General features: G+C 41.7%; 3 protein-coding genes across 3 annotated transcripts; 1 reads left to right on the top strand and 2 right to left on the bottom strand.

Annotated features, from left to right (window-relative positions):
- Positions 1–394: 394 nt before the first annotated feature.
- On the bottom strand, positions 395–3,341 carry LOC134673449 (hippocampus abundant transcript 1 protein). Its single transcript, XM_063531439.1, has one exon. It carries the CDS (start codon positions 3,196–3,198, stop codon positions 1,759–1,761), a length of 1,440 nt encoding a protein of 479 aa, XP_063387509.1. The 5' UTR covers positions 3,199–3,341; the 3' UTR covers positions 395–1,758.
- Positions 3,342–3,736: 395 nt separating this feature from the next.
- Positions 3,737–6,170, top strand: LOC134673450 (AP-2 complex subunit sigma). The gene is made up of 4 exons (XM_063531440.1): positions 3,737–3,871; positions 3,952–4,101; positions 4,313–4,486; positions 4,909–6,170. The coding sequence occupies exons 1-4, from the start codon at positions 3,752–3,754 to the stop codon at positions 5,008–5,010; spliced, it is 546 nt and encodes a 181-aa protein (XP_063387510.1). The 5' UTR covers positions 3,737–3,751; the 3' UTR covers positions 5,011–6,170.
- Positions 6,171–6,700: 530 nt separating this feature from the next.
- LOC134673646 (putative phospholipase B-like 2) lies at positions 6,701–14,402 on the bottom strand. The gene is made up of 13 exons (XM_063531648.1): positions 14,320–14,402; positions 13,862–13,990; positions 13,412–13,526; positions 13,234–13,328; positions 12,652–12,828; positions 11,342–11,462; positions 10,626–10,730; positions 10,010–10,116; positions 9,683–9,799; positions 9,082–9,241; positions 8,735–8,882; positions 7,380–7,524; positions 6,701–6,797 (listed from the first exon to the last, which is right to left on the bottom strand). The coding sequence occupies exons 1-13, from the start codon at positions 14,400–14,402 to the stop codon at positions 6,701–6,703; spliced, it is 1,599 nt and encodes a 532-aa protein (XP_063387718.1).
- Between the last annotated feature and the right edge of the window lie 529 nt (positions 14,403–14,931).

Here is a 14,931-nt window from a genome sequence, read left to right as displayed (position 1 = left end):
TCGAACGATATACAAAGCTGTACAGTTATGATTAACGCGATAATACCTATTCAGCTGGTCTGATAACCGATTATCGAACGAAATGAGTCTACGTAGTCAAGTCTAACGGAATCGAGAACAGACAAGGTGACGAGGGGATATGTAAATATAGGTCGTGCCTCGATACAGTTGTGTCATCTAGCGACATGGGATTGGGCAACCCTTGACGACTAATTTGCATACAACGTTGTTCGGTAAACAATGCCTCTCATTTGTACTGAACTGACACTTCATGCTAGTTATCATTGTTGAACTTGCTGGCAACCCTGGCTTCCAACTATCACTCACTCCTAAACTACCTGCTCGACAGTCCTACCAAGGAGCCTAGTATTGTCAACATTATAATACTATTAGGTTGTTTAGTATTTTATCTTATTAAAAAATCTACTCTAAACTCAATCACTAATTTGTTTTTATATACCAAATAATAATTAATAACGAACATATAAACAAAACACTGCTACTACAAATTTCACAGTGTTGAGATCTTCAATTTGACAATTTGCTAAAGAAGGGAGAGTAAGGTAGTAATAGTGAAGTATGTATTACAAAACTACCTACTTCTGACAAGTGTTGTGTGGAAGAAATGGCGGCGCAACGCCCACGGATACTGCCTATTTACAGCTTTTGAAACTTTTCCAATATTTATTTTTGTCAGATAGCATTTATGACAGTTGTGTATTTTATTACCTAAATGGATTAATTTTAAGATGATTGCAAGAAAAGGCAAGATATGACTAAGAAATAAGCAATTACCTATGGTACACTGTCATCATCACTGTTAACTAACAATTCGTAAACCTTTGGTTAGTTAACTCTGTTGCTGTTAGTACTTGTTGCCAACATAGGTACTAAGGGAATCAATAAACAAACTAAAGAAATATACATAAAAACAAATAAAGGTGTTCAAACAACATATCTTAATGATTTTTTTGATGACCAAGTTGACAACAAAACAAACATTTGTCATCCGCAGTGACATGTGAACTATTCCCAGAGGTCACTGAGCCAAATGGATGAACGAGATCTAGAAACATTATTTTGTACAATTCTTATTACAGTTCAATTTTTATTCTTATTACAGTTCAAACGAATTCGTATTTGCATATAGAAAGAAAGAATTAAATGATTTTTATGTAGAATACTTGCATGATTATGTTATTATGTAATGAAAAAAGAATGATTCATCTGATTTGTAAAGAACTTTTGTTGACTAAACAGGAGTTATATTTGATCAAAGGCACTTCATTATTTACCCTCAAGATAAATATGATTCCAGTTTAATTAAACCATTCTTTGTGTAATAAGTATAATGATTAATATCTCATTGTCAAGTGTTTTGATTTTATCAATATGATTTGTAAAAAAATAGAAGTTGATAGTGAAAATATTTCATTTGATTTATTGTAACATGAGCAGCTTAGAGAAAAGCATGGTGATTGATATAAATATTCTTTAGGGTGACAGTTCAACCCAACAGCTCCCAGCAACAGGAGTCCAGGAGGGCGCGCCTGGCGCCCTCATCTATTTCAATGATTTATAGATAAAATATGTACACATCTGCAGCAAATCGAAAGTTACAAAACAGGTATAAAGCTTAAAAACCACAATAGAAGCGGAAAGTCTCTCAAGGACCGGGGATAGCCCGGTGGGCTCACTTTGGTACCTTCGTAAATGCGGGGCTCAGACGCTCGCTGCGCGGGCGGCGCGGGCTTGCAGCTAGAGCGCTGCCGATTCCGGCGCCATCAGCGGCGACAGCGCGCCCGCCACGCGCCGCCCGCGCTCCAGCTCGAAGCGCGCGTCCGGCGAGCGCCGCCCCGACGACGCACCGTCCTCGGGCAGGAACGCGGCCACCAGCAAGGCACAGATGACCAGCAGCGCGCCCAGCACGAACGGCGGGCCTGGCACCAGGCGAACGTAACGGTCTGGCTCTGGTCGGCCATCCGTCGCATGCTCCTCATTCAAATCAACGTGGAACAAGTAGAAGATGACGCCGAACATCGCGGGTCCGAGGCCATTGCAGAGCCCGCGCACTCCAGTCACCATGCCCTGCACGACGCCCTGTCGGTCCGGCCGCGAGTTCACGGACACGTATGCGCTGATGGCGGGGTACGTGAGCGAGCCCAGCGCCGCGAGCACGCCCGCCGCCCACATCATCCACGTGCGGGACCCGAACCCATACCACATGAGCTGCAGCATCTCAAACAACAGCCCCACCATGATGGTGTGCTTCGGTCCTAGAGTCCTCATTAGAAAGCCGAGAATCACTTGTACTCCAATGCTCAGCACTCCCACAATTGCGATGAAAATCGCCACTTGCACTACACCAAAACCCATCACTAGTTTAAGGTACACAAATATGCACGAATACTGTCCCGCCTCAGGGAGGTAGGATAAAAACACAGCCACACACAGCATCAACACTGTACGCTCCGCTCCCACTTTCCTTAATGCAGCAAATGGGTCAGCCTGCTCCCAGCTGATTGCGGGGCCCCATCCACTGGGTCGGACTTTCTCAGGCAAGCTTTCTGGCACGGCTACCATGATAAAGAATACGTCCAGCACGGCGACGGCGGTGGCGGCGGCTACCACGAGCGCCTCACCATAGAGGTCCATGAGGTAGGCGCCGAGCGCCGGCGAGATCACCATGCTAGCGGCGAAGGTAGCAGAGACCAGCCCGTAGGCACGCGAGCGCTCCGCCTCCGTGGTCACATCCGCCACGTACGCGAATACGATCGAAAACGTCACGGCGAACACTCCACTGATGCTAATCATGGCGAAAAACCACCAAGTGTTGATGGTCATGAGCGGGATCGGCGCGCAGGTGAAGAACACCGTCACCAGAAGGAAGAACTTTCGGCCCCAGACATCGGACAGGGCGCCGATCAGCGGCGCGGACAGGAAGGACAGGATGCCCTTGATGCCCATTATCAGTCCGTTCATCAGGAACGTGTGATCTGGGAACGTGGCGTTTAGCACCGATATGATTGGCATCGTGAGCAGTCCCCACGCGAAGAACTCCAAAAAGATCACCACTAGTGCGTGGAAAACGGAAGGCTCCCCGATGCCAGACATCGTCATGATCCCGTCTTTCATTGCGGTCTTTCTATTTCTTATCACCATTTCTACTTCGGTTTTTGTCGTTTTCGTGGGCGTCATTTAAGAATCGATCCGTTTGTTTCCCTACAGAACTACTTAATTAGAGACATTTTGAAAACCTAGGCACTACATGGAGAATATACGAGCCAGTAGCAGCGATGTCAAAATTCCACTGAAAATTGAATGAAAAACAACTCGATATTTGTGCTGCCAGGATATAAATAAAATCATGCACCAAATCGAAAAGTATTTCGAATTTCAAATCCAAATTTAAGACTACACCAAAAGGAACTAGTAAGATAACGATTTAAAATAAAAGTTTAAAATATTGACGTGATTTGCTTGTGCCTAATAAACATATAAACTAATTTCCGATAAAACAAATATATCTGAGGAAATATGGAGAAAACTCCTCAAATTTCTACCAATTCAGTTATTTTTATACTATGGTAACATTTTCAAAATCTGACATAGACAATGTAAACAAACCATAATTACTTTTTTCTGCAGTAGATTTAAACTGATCTTACACTATTCTAGTAAACAGTCTTGTCCAGTCTTGTCGTCTATTAGGTACTTAAATTAAGTTGATTTAAAATTATTTACTGGTTCAATGAAAACACACTCACTACTTGTCAATTTGAACTGTCAAAACAAAATTTATTGGAATCGGAGAAGATTGAGAGGCGTTAACCGAGATATTATCCCTAAAAAATCCTTGTTAGACAAAATGGTAAGTATTATTCACAGTGTATAAATTGTTTAAGGTTTATATATTATTAAAACTTTAATACTTGTTTGTATTGTCCATAGATTCGCTTCATTTTAATTCAAAATCGTGCGGGTAAGACGCGCCTGGCGAAGTGGTATATGAATTTCGACGATGACGAAAAACAGAAGCTTATTGAAGAAGTACACGCCGTAGTCACAGTTAGGGACGCGAAGCACACCAACTTTGTTGAGGTAAGCAATTCTCTTCCGCCTAGACAGACCGCGGAGGGGTAGTCAAGCCTTACACGTCATTTCGTTATTCCGCTACCTATTTAGAGCAGGAACTCCACTCTTTATAGCAATGTGACTGATTTCGTCTAATCCAAACTGCTTTACAATGTTTCAATCATTCAAATGTTTTTTCAATGAGTGATTCAACAAAGAATTGACCAATGTGTTGCAGTTCCGAAACTTCAAGATAGTGTACCGGCGGTACGCGGGCCTGTACTTCTGCATCTGCGTGGACGTGAACGACAACAACCTGTGCTACCTGGAGGCCATCCACAACTTCGTGGAGGTCCTCAATGAGTACTTCCACAATGTCTGTGAGCTGGACCTTGTCTTCAATTTCTACAAGGTACACTATTTCTTAATATGTAACCATTTGCACATGATTTTAGTTTGAACTAATGTGGCTTATAAACATTAGTTCAAACTAAAATCATGTGTGAATGACTAACAATTTAAAAACTGACTAAACAATTTTGGCCTACAAGTTCTTGTCATAATTTGCAGTACATGTATCTAAATGGCATGTTAGTCTTGATGTTCAAATATTTGTTTTCATTGTAACATCATCAGAAGCCTTCTTCACACACACAAGCCTCCCCTTGTCCATAGACTAGCTTAATACAGATTAAAGATTTTAAATACTTTTTAACTTGGTTTTTCTTGTATATTGCAAAAACACAAACACAAAGTTATTATACAAATTTGTACCTTAAAAACATCATGGTTTTTGTTTTTTATTATTAAACTTACCATTGTGTATAATTGCAGGTGTACACAGTAGTGGATGAGATGTTCCTGGCGGGAGAGATCCGGGAAACCTCACAGACCAAGGTCCTCAAGCAGTTGCTCATGCTCAACTCCCTCGAGTAGTGCCTCTCTACATCTCCCACGCAAGCACAGCCTCCAGTCATTCAGGTAGTACATACTTTAAGCCTATAACTATAAAGGCAACAAATAGTTTCAAGATTGGACATGGTTCAGAACAACCCAAAGAATGTAGAGTTTTTGTGGTCAAACAAACATTGTTTTAGAAATAAACCAATGTTCTTTAACTGTGTCCAACTTTAAAACTCTGTTTTAAAATTTAGATATTAAAATGGCAATTCAACTGCACCGAGTTATCTAACTGATCTTGCAATTCAGTACAAAATTGGGAGAACAAATATGGTTAGATAGTAAATTGAACTGACATTTTAGTATGTACAATTTAAAAATAAAGATTACAACTTTACATACTATGCCATTCAATGTTTTAGTAAAGATGTGGAGGTAGCTATAATGTTGATACTGCAATAATTTGTATACTATGTGGCCGCACAAGTCTCGCAGCCCTAGAAGGGAATAGTATTACTTTAGTAGTAAATACTTGTTAATACTATGAAATTATTTCTTATCATCTCTGTAAAATATTTATAAATTTCCACTCTGTTTATTTACTTGAACTTTAGAAAAACCTGGTTAAATAAAGTAATTCTAGTAGAATGCAAGAAACAAATTTATTCAGACAGTTTATCATTCCCTTCTTTAACACCAGCAGTACAACTACTGAAATAAGTTGATTCGTATTTATAAATAAAATATATGATCTGTAATATTACACTAGGTGTATGAAGATATTAGAAAATTAGCTTGTGTTAAACTTGTTAAAGTGTATAAGTATGAGTATTTAAATCTATTTTATTTATTTTTAATACTCATTCCATTTCTTAGGGTCTTGTATGAAATATACATTGGGCTCTATAGTAGCTTATAGTAATGAATTGGTGAAGATTTAAACTTAGGCAATAATTTAAAAACTTTTTTCATAGTAACAGTGGATAAGTTTATTATGAAAAACAGAGTTAAATGTATCCGAGCATATATGAAGGCATTATGGAATAATAAATAAAATAAATTAGCTTCATGTTAAGTAACACATTTCACTATAAAGTGTATTTGTATATAAAAGATTGTATCAATAAGTGTTGTATGTTTCTGTAGAGAAATATCATGATATGAAAGAGTAAAAATAAATCACATTTATGACAGAACGAATTTTATTTCTAAATAAGATTATGTACATTATAGTGCACTTGAGGCTTCAAGAAATATAACGTGATTTGCACTTATTAAGATACACTTCAAAGTATATACCTACTAAATATGGCCAACATTTTCTAAAAGGATTGCATTGAGAATGTTTTTGTTTTTGCTGCTCGTTTGATAATGTTTGACACACATTGTTGTGTGACTTTATGTTCATGTTGCTTCTTCATTTCTTTTTTCGAGTCCGAGTTGGCCCGGGCCTACTTGGCATTGGGATAAGCGCTATATGTGTAAGCTCATGCCAAAGCGAGGCTCTACACCCTGAAACTCCTCTGAACGTACTCTTCCAGCCTATGTAGCGTGGTGCGCAGGGCTCAGCGCCACTCCCCGCGGTGTCTCACCGCCACTCCCCGCGGTGTCTCACCGCCACTCCCCGCGGTGTCTCACCGCCACTCCCCGCGGTGTCTCACCGCCACTCCCAGCGGTGTCTCACCGCCACTCCCCGCGGTGTCTCACCGCCACTCCCCGCGGTGTCTCACCGCCACTCCCAGCGGTGTCTCACCGGCGGGAACACCCACTTGTCCGGGTGACCGATGTGGGACACGTTCTTGCCCAAGTCGAACTTGCTCCATCTGCAAAGTGAACATATCAACGAATTAAAGAGAATTTAAACTTTATTGCACGAATAATAACTTAACAACTAGTGGTTCTGTAAGCTGTAGACATAGACTAGGAATCCTATAGACCGAGTTTAGAGCAATTATTTTATGCAACCGATGGTGCCAAAAATGCGGGGGTGCGCGGGACGAGCTGAGCGAAGTCCCGTGCCGTGATTGCTCCGTTCAAAGACACGGACGTCACACAAAGACACTTTCGACTCGAACTTGGAGTAAAATTACCGTATGCGTGGCAGAGGGGGTAGCGCGACATTCTAAGTCTGGAGAATGTTTTGTCTGTGGCTGTAGACCTCGCCAGTCTGTCTTTGTATAGCTGAAAACTGGATAGACGGCTCCGCCATTTAGTAAATTTTCCGCAAATGATTCGACAAAGAACCGTATAACATCCATCCTGATCACAAAATTTCACGAGAATCAGTTTAGCTACCTATAGAGGAGACAGACATACCGCGGCATATTTGCTGTCAAAAATGTACAAAGGGCCTCTTAAAAGCCGCTACAGTGGGCCCCTCGTAGAGTACTACGTAGTACACTCACTGGAAGGGCGGGATGCCGCGCGCCTCGTTGTGCGGCGGGCTGGACACGGCGATGAACTCGTACCAGGGGCGCAGAAACGCGTTCGTTATCTTGGTGTCGATGGCGCCGTGGTTGCGATGGCCCAACGCTTTGAATGGGTATGTGCCTGTAACATAATATCGGCGATTATCGTTGATAGCATCATCGGCAAGATCATCGTGCAAGCATCCACACTATCGCCTGTAGTAGCAACCAACCCGGCGATTCCCTTTGATGTGTGCCCAAAAACCGACAACTCACGGGTCGCAGGCGATGACTCGCGGGGACTGCAGAGTATGCCCTCTACACTATCTTCCACGCCAGTCGTCGTCTATCATCGCCGGTAGTGTAGAGGAGCCATTACAATTAGAGAGTTGAAGCTTCGTAGTGTTGTTTTTAAGCTACGTAGGTGTTAAAAATCAACGTTTTCTCCTATCTTCAGCTATTCGGTATTCCGCTACAGAGATTTAAGAAAGTATTCCTTATTGTGCACCATAGTGTTAAAAAAATACACAGAAAGCGAAATACAAGCTTAAGACTAGGTAACAACATCAGGCAGATTTGTTGGATGGAAGAGTCGCTGGGAAGAATAAGGCCAGCGTTGTGGCATTCCTTCGAAGTACGAGTAGTTTATCTTAAATCAGGTATCCTCTAGCTTATTTCTAATACTCTTAACGTTGACTTCTGACATACATTGTTTTAAACCTTTAAAGGTTTTAAAGTAGAGAGTATTATTATATATATTATATATTCTTTATTGTGCACCACATAATGAAAAGGAATACAGAAAAAGAACAGATATTACATTAGGTAACAACAGGCGGTCTTATCGCTCAAAAGCGATCTCTTCCAGACAACCTTTGGGTAGCAGGAAACCAATAACTTACAACAATGAACGGGTAGTGCAGATACGAGATTACGTAGAATACTAATAGAATAGCCTCACATATCAAGAATAAATATAAAAGATATATTAAAGAATTATTCTAAGTAAATACAATAAATATATAAAATACATATATATATATATATATTATATATATATATATATATATATATACATATATACATACATAAATAAATAAAGGCAAATTAAGGCAGTGACAGATAATGGGATTTTAAAAGGTTTTTAAATATGGAAAGCGATTTGGCGCATCTTATATCCGACGGCAAAGCATTCCACAATCGAACAGCCCGAAAAGTGAAGGAGGTATTATAAAATTTAGAAGAAGAAGAAGGAGGAGCAAGGAGATGCTTCTCCGCACACCGAGTATGTAGAGTCTGACGTGGGTATACCTGCAGTTGGCTATTTGGTTATACGTAGAACTGCTGCTAACCATTGGCAGGGTTTAGGTCGTTCCGAGCCGCGACGGCGTTGCACGCGCTGTACGGCGGGTTGCACTGCGGACAGCGCGCCAGCGGGTCGTGCTTGTAGTCGTTATACCGCATCACGCGGAACATGTCGCGCGTGTTATGTATACCAGCCTGTAACAGATTGTCGAGGTTTTCCAACTAATTACACCTCCGTATAATATACAGGGAGTCAATTCGGAATGGGGCACGGTTAGGTATATATCTCATGTTCAATCATTTTGAAGGAAGACCGCAGTGTCAGTGGAAAGTGACAGTAGGCCTATGTTGTCGAGACTTGGGTCCTTAATTCTAGTAGGAAAGATCATGTTACCTGTAATATCTTGAGCATCTTGGCCCTCGGGTGTGTCTCCTGTCCGAACCAGTCGCCGTACATCTTTACGCGCTCGCGCCCGCCGCCCAGCTCGAATATCCGCCGGAAGTGTGGCATGTTGTAAGACGCGAAGTAAGAAGTATTTAACAGCGTTGCTGTTCTGCAGAAGATATGGTCAAATTTAATAATCAGTAAATGTAATAAAATAACGATAAATCGAATATCGTTAGTGTCGTGTGACGACAGAGTACCATCATTAGTGCGCAAAACTGAGTTCAAGCTGATAAACAAGACCAAGTGTGGCTAGTTCGAAAAACGCGCGCGGCTAGAAGATGATGATGTCAACCTTAACCAGTCTTCCAAAGGCCAACACCGTCCTCGAAACGTCGGAGTCTCTTGCCAGTCCGACTTTCACCTCATTTTTGTAGGTTACCAAGAAAGCTCCAAGCTAATAGGTACGTAAACGGACCGAAAGTTAGTTGGCCTTGCCTAACAAATCAGAAAGAAACAAGCCGAAAGAAGTCTTATTGTTAAGAGTGGCCAATTACTAGGTATATAGTTGCCGATAACTATAGTAGTCACCCTGCCTGTCTCTACTTACAAGTCGTCCGCCTCGATGGCTCCGGGCAGCTGCTCCACCACCCACAGCAGGCCGGGGCTCACGCGCCCCGGGCACCCAGCCCCTGACGGCTTGAACTTGTTGTAGTCCACTATGTACCTATCGCACCAATAAAAAGAATTGAATTCTTCATAAACGCGCGTCATTATATAAAAGGAGTTTTTACAATTGGTGGGGCTCGCTAGCTATCTAAATCAGATATTCGACAAGACTCGAAATAAGAAAGATAATTATTATGTCAGAGAAACAAATCATATCACTAAGTCAGAGGGGTAGTAACTGACAGAGTGAAATAAACAGAGAATATACCACTGGTTATTGTAAGTGCCACTATTTTGCTGGCCGAAGATCTGGACCCACTCGCTGCCGTCGCGCGCCAAGCGGTTAGCCACCATCGATCGCACGAACTCCAGGATCTAAATACAGGGAGGGCCATTATAATACGAGTATCTGATACAAAGTCAAAGTTTCATTAAGGCGTTGGCTAGTGATTGAGAGAGTGACGAGGTATCTATGTGCTCAAATCCCGCTTACATAAAATGACTTAAGGTCCAAAATATAGGTACACTTTCCTCACTTTCACAACATTCAGTCAAAGCTTTACAGTGATCAGTAATGGTGATGCTGGCTCGCTCATTGTCATAGACCAGGGGTCTCCAAACCCCGGCCCGCGACGCGTTCCAAACGAGCCCGCCGACACACAAAGCGAGTGCCCATTGTCCGGCCCGCGAGAGCCAGGCTCCAGGGGTTCAACATTCATTGAGAGTGGAATTGTTCCTAACAGCAGCCACCAGACACCCTGCCCCAGCGCAAAAACCGACGGTGGCCCGCGCGATAATTTCTTGGGGGCAATATGGCCCTCAAGTAAAAAAGTCAGTGGAAGCGAAACTCTAACTTGTGAACGAGATATGGAAAGCTGAGTGACCTGTCCAACCGGCTTGATGAGGTCGTAGAGCGCGCGGCGGCTGTTCGACATGGTCGTCTCCGCCGGCACCAGCCCCGACGAGATGATGTATATGTCATCTAAGGACTGATACAGCAAATTTACAATAAATTTGAGGTGCGGACGCAAGAATACCAATTTGTAAGGCCAGTATTTTCGTTCTGGGGCATTTGTTTCAATTTAGTGGGATTCAATTTAGATCTAACAATAAATCTAAAATTGGAGATTGACGCCAATTACATTTCTGATCAAATCGACCGATTTGATCAGTACCTACTGTTTGGATACCGCTTTAAAGAACCAACATAAAAAATTTAAGACAACGCAAACAATATAACTCGTGTGAGTAAAAGCAAGCGGAGCGAACCTTTGTCGGTGTTAAGTGGTTTAAAAAAAAAAGTTATAAATTTGCCGAATAAAAAAAATAGATTGTAGAACAGTGATCTTTAAAAATCGTGTCCTCTCCTCTAGTTTAACTGCTGAAATAGATGGTACTGTACCAACTGACGCCATTTACTTGGTCACTAAAATGTCTCACTTCAACTTTTGAAAACCTGGTAGCTCAGGTTTAATGTATAGAGCCGTTATAGCTAATTCGAAGCTATAATTTGTCTTAGATTTTACACATCTTTATATATTATGTATAATGAACTATTATTGTATTTGTCAATTTTGTCATAGAACGCAAATAATCTTACGGTGGCAAGGCCAGGGTAGGAGGAGAAAGACATCTTGTAGCCGGGGATCCGTTCCGGGCTGCAGGTCGACTCACGGTAGTTGAGCTCGTACATCTTCTGTATCCGAAGCATTGAGTTGTAACTGAAGCAAGACGAAGGATAAGTAAACGTTGCGTTTGTAACTCAACCCAAATTATTACTTAGTAGGGCAAACTTCATTGCTTCATGGTTTTCCCGTGTAATGGGTGTTTTCGTTGGTTTAACTTTGCAAATTTTGCAATGTACTCGTACACCCTAATGATGTTTTTCTTATGTTAGGTGAGGGTATGTCATCTTGTATAAAAGATCATAGTGTACAGTGGACGTCAAAGATATGTTAACATTTTTCGCCTTATTACATAGGAGTAAGGTGCAAAAGTGTAAACATATCGTTGACAATGCCTTGCTTGGTCTGGTAGTTCTGCAGGTGGTTGGTCAAGAGATTCCTTAAATAAATAAATAAATAAATAAATAATTTCTTTATTCAGACAAATACAGTCCACATTTGTTAGTCTGTTGCTTATAAACTAGGTTAATTGTACTTACATATGTAAATATACTACATTTATACATTTTTTTTTTAACCCTTTACCACATACGAAGCCGTTTATGGCGGATATAATATTCAACTCTATTGACAGTGAACTCCTTAGGTCAGTGTGTCTCAAAATGTGTTCCGCGGAACCCTAGGGTTCCGCAAAGCCTCTGTTGGGGTTCCGCGAAAATATACCTGTAATAATAAGAAAAAAAACCAGCTCTTCTGGTCCACAGTGATGAACGAAAATTTTTAATTTGGGGTTCCGTCAAATATTTCGCTTGCCGAAAGGGTTCCGTCACCAAAAAAGTTTGAGAACCGCTACCTTAGGTATATTGACATCTACGTTAAAGAAAATTTTCGAGTGGTAATTTAGAAGCAGGCCCAAACGATGATCTGGACAGCTTCCTGAACAACTGACCGGAGGAAACACCAAATCGGGAGTCGTGGAAATCAAAGGGAGAGGCCTTTGCCCAGCAGTAGGACACTCAAATCGGCTAGAAAAAAAGAATTAAAGGTGGTAGGCCACAGAAAAGACATCCTTCAGACTGAGCATATTAGCGCTACCCCGTCTGCCACACATATACGGTAGTTTTACTCCATTTTCGAGTCAAGTGTCTGTGTGACGTCCGTGTCTTTGAACGGACCAATCACGGCACGGGACTCGCTCACCTCGTCCCCCGCACCCCTGTATTTTTGGCAGCATCGGTGTCATGAAATATTACTAGAGGATTCCTAGTGTAAGTGGTAAGCATACCTGTTCCAGCTGGTCTGTGAAGTGTAGAGGTTGGAGAGGTCCGGGAGCAGCTTGACGAGGCCCGTGCAGCGGTCGAGGCGCGCCGTGGGGTCGGGGTCGAGGTCCCGCCGCGAGTGGTTGGTGCGGAGGATCATGGAGAACGCCAGGTCGTCCAGGTCCCCCACCATGTTCATCCAGCTAAACACAAGTATGCTTACTACAAGAACTCGTATATAAATATGTCTCGAGCTTAGACAAACAGGAAATATAATAATGGGGTAGAATATAGTGAACATTTGATAGCTGAAGTAGGTAGATGGCGCTGTACAGCCTCATACTTTTTTAGGTAAGGATGTATTTACATTTGACAATTCCAGATATTAAAAATGTAGAATTGTTGAGCGGAACTAAATCATTTAAATGCTTAAAATAATTTGCACTACTTTTTACGCTTCTTTGTATTATTATCTTTTATGTACCGTCATAATTTGAATTATATACAAAACCTTATCAATAATATCGTTAAATACCCAAAACAAGTTGACGGGAAAATGCAACCAAATTCTAAAATAAAAAATAATTTGACATGTTACGCGATCTTACAAGATGTCCCGAAAGGTGAGGAGCTCGTCAGGATTCGTGGTGGCGTTCCTGTACCCCCACGCCAGCCCCTGCAGCTGGTTGTAGAACAGCAACACCTGTACGCGACAATAATGCTACTTTACTGAAGGAATTCCACAATGCCTGAGGTATGGAATAGGACCACTTGATCGGTTCTGACCTGATACCAGTAGGCTTCGCACTGATGACTTACTGCCTCCGTGAGCACGTACTCTTCGTTGGCGTCCACGAAATCGTCCAACATTTGGCACAAATCTTTCCTGCTGGCGCAAAACCTGCGAAAAATTGTATTACATTCTTACTGATCTCACAGTAAAATGCTAGCTTCTGCTCGCGACTTCGTCTATCGTGGAATGATGATGTTGATGATCACGGGCCTCGCACTATCAACTATCACCACATCAAAATTTCATCTAAATCGGTTATTCAGAGGTTTAAGCATGAAGACACTTACAGAGAGTTTCATAAGGGATTGGTTTAATGACTCTCAGCGACTTGTGCTTCTTTATGACTCACGCAATCACAGGGTATTTTATTTTGTGTGACTTCGTACTGTAGGTGTCATATGGCAAGTCTTAGATGCTAAATCTACCAACAGTTGGCAACATACCCTTGCAGTATGTTGCGCCATTGCATCCAGATGAGGTCCCGCGAGAGGTAGCCCTCCAGGTACCCGGCCGCGTGCGCCTGCTGCGAGTCTGTGAACTTGGCCTGTGTACTCACTTCGAGGTACGCCCAGCTGACAAACAAATACAAATGCTTTATTCGTCGATCATAGGTCATCAAATACAAATCAAATAGGTCAATGGATTATAAGTATAGTTCAATTTTTTTAAGCTGACCGTTTAGGACTATGATAGCTCATAGTTCTAATCTAAACGTACGTCATATTCAGACAACAGATCTAATGTGCAACGTCTAAGATTATTGTATTTATTTAGTTTTGAGGATAATTGCCATGCCATGCCCTACCAGGATGCCATGCGACCCTTTTCCATTGTAACATCTATTGTATTATGGTTTGCAATAAACGATACTATAGGTACCTAATATTAATAAAGCCCATACCCATTTTTAAATATCTCATTTTTGAAGGAAGCCCTCGCGACGTGGTTTTTCGGGATGTTGTACACGGAATCCGTCTGCCTCATCGCCATCAAGCTGCCACGCCCCTGCAATGTTATGAACCCATACCTACCCCCCACCAAATTCACAAACACCAACACCAAATACAACAGCAAATAAATACTCATCTTCTAAAACTAAGTCTACATTTTGTAACCTAGCGAAAAAAATATTATATCAAACTTAAAAGCATAGATATGTGTAAATTAATTAATGTAATTCAGAAATCTGGTAAACAAGCTTTTTAAAGTTGACGTCTTTCAATATACTTCAATGTGACTTCTTGTCAGTTCTGCCATCATAAATAGGTATTACTTTACCTAGGTCCAAAGAGTATAGTAAGTATATTAGGTAAGAGTTGAAAAAAAATCTAGCATGATATAGTATTAGGAGGGGGGGGGGGGGGGGGCGTACGTGTAGTATAATATTGGTTGAAGGGTAAGTACATTGACAATTTCACATTTCACGTCAAAGCAAGTGCTGCCCTCTACAGCAGTTTACTGTGCATTGTGGGTTTTGCCATCTTGTGGGCTACATTACATAGTTAAGCTTAAA

The sequence above is a fragment of the Cydia fagiglandana genome, chromosome 18, assembly GCF_963556715.1.
Source record: "Cydia fagiglandana chromosome 18, ilCydFagi1.1, whole genome shotgun sequence".
NCBI lineage: Eukaryota > Metazoa > Arthropoda > Insecta > Lepidoptera > Tortricidae > Cydia > Cydia fagiglandana.
The sequence above is the reverse complement of the archived record's forward strand: the minus strand, read 5'-3'. Positions and strand labels throughout refer to the sequence as shown.

Excerpts from the sequence above, each read along its gene's own strand:
- LOC134673449 (XM_063531439.1), bottom strand. The coding sequence starts at position 3,198 with ATGACGCCCACGAAAACGACAAAAACCGAAGTAGAAATGGTGATAAGA.
- LOC134673450 (XM_063531440.1), top strand. The coding sequence starts at position 3,752 with ATGAAAACACACTCACTACTTGTCAATTTGAACTGTCAAAACAAAATT. Across the intron at positions 4,102-4,312 it reads AGCACACCAACTTTGTTGAG|TTCCGAAACTTCAAGATAGT; the intron begins GTAAGCAATTCT and ends AATGTGTTGCAG. Across the intron at positions 4,487-4,908 it reads TTGTCTTCAATTTCTACAAG|GTGTACACAGTAGTGGATGA; the intron begins GTACACTATTTC and ends GTATAATTGCAG.
- LOC134673646 (XM_063531648.1), bottom strand. The coding sequence starts at position 14,402 with ATGAGGCAGACGGATTCCGTGTACAACATCCCGAAAAACCACGTCGCG. Across the intron at positions 13,527-13,861 it reads TGGCGCAACATACTGCAAGG|GTTTTGCGCCAGCAGGAAAG; the intron begins GTATGTTGCCAA and ends AATTTTTCGCAG. Across the intron at positions 11,463-12,651 it reads TCACAGACCAGCTGGAACAG|TTACAACTCAATGCTTCGGA; the intron begins GTATGCTTACCA and ends GTCTTGCTTCAG.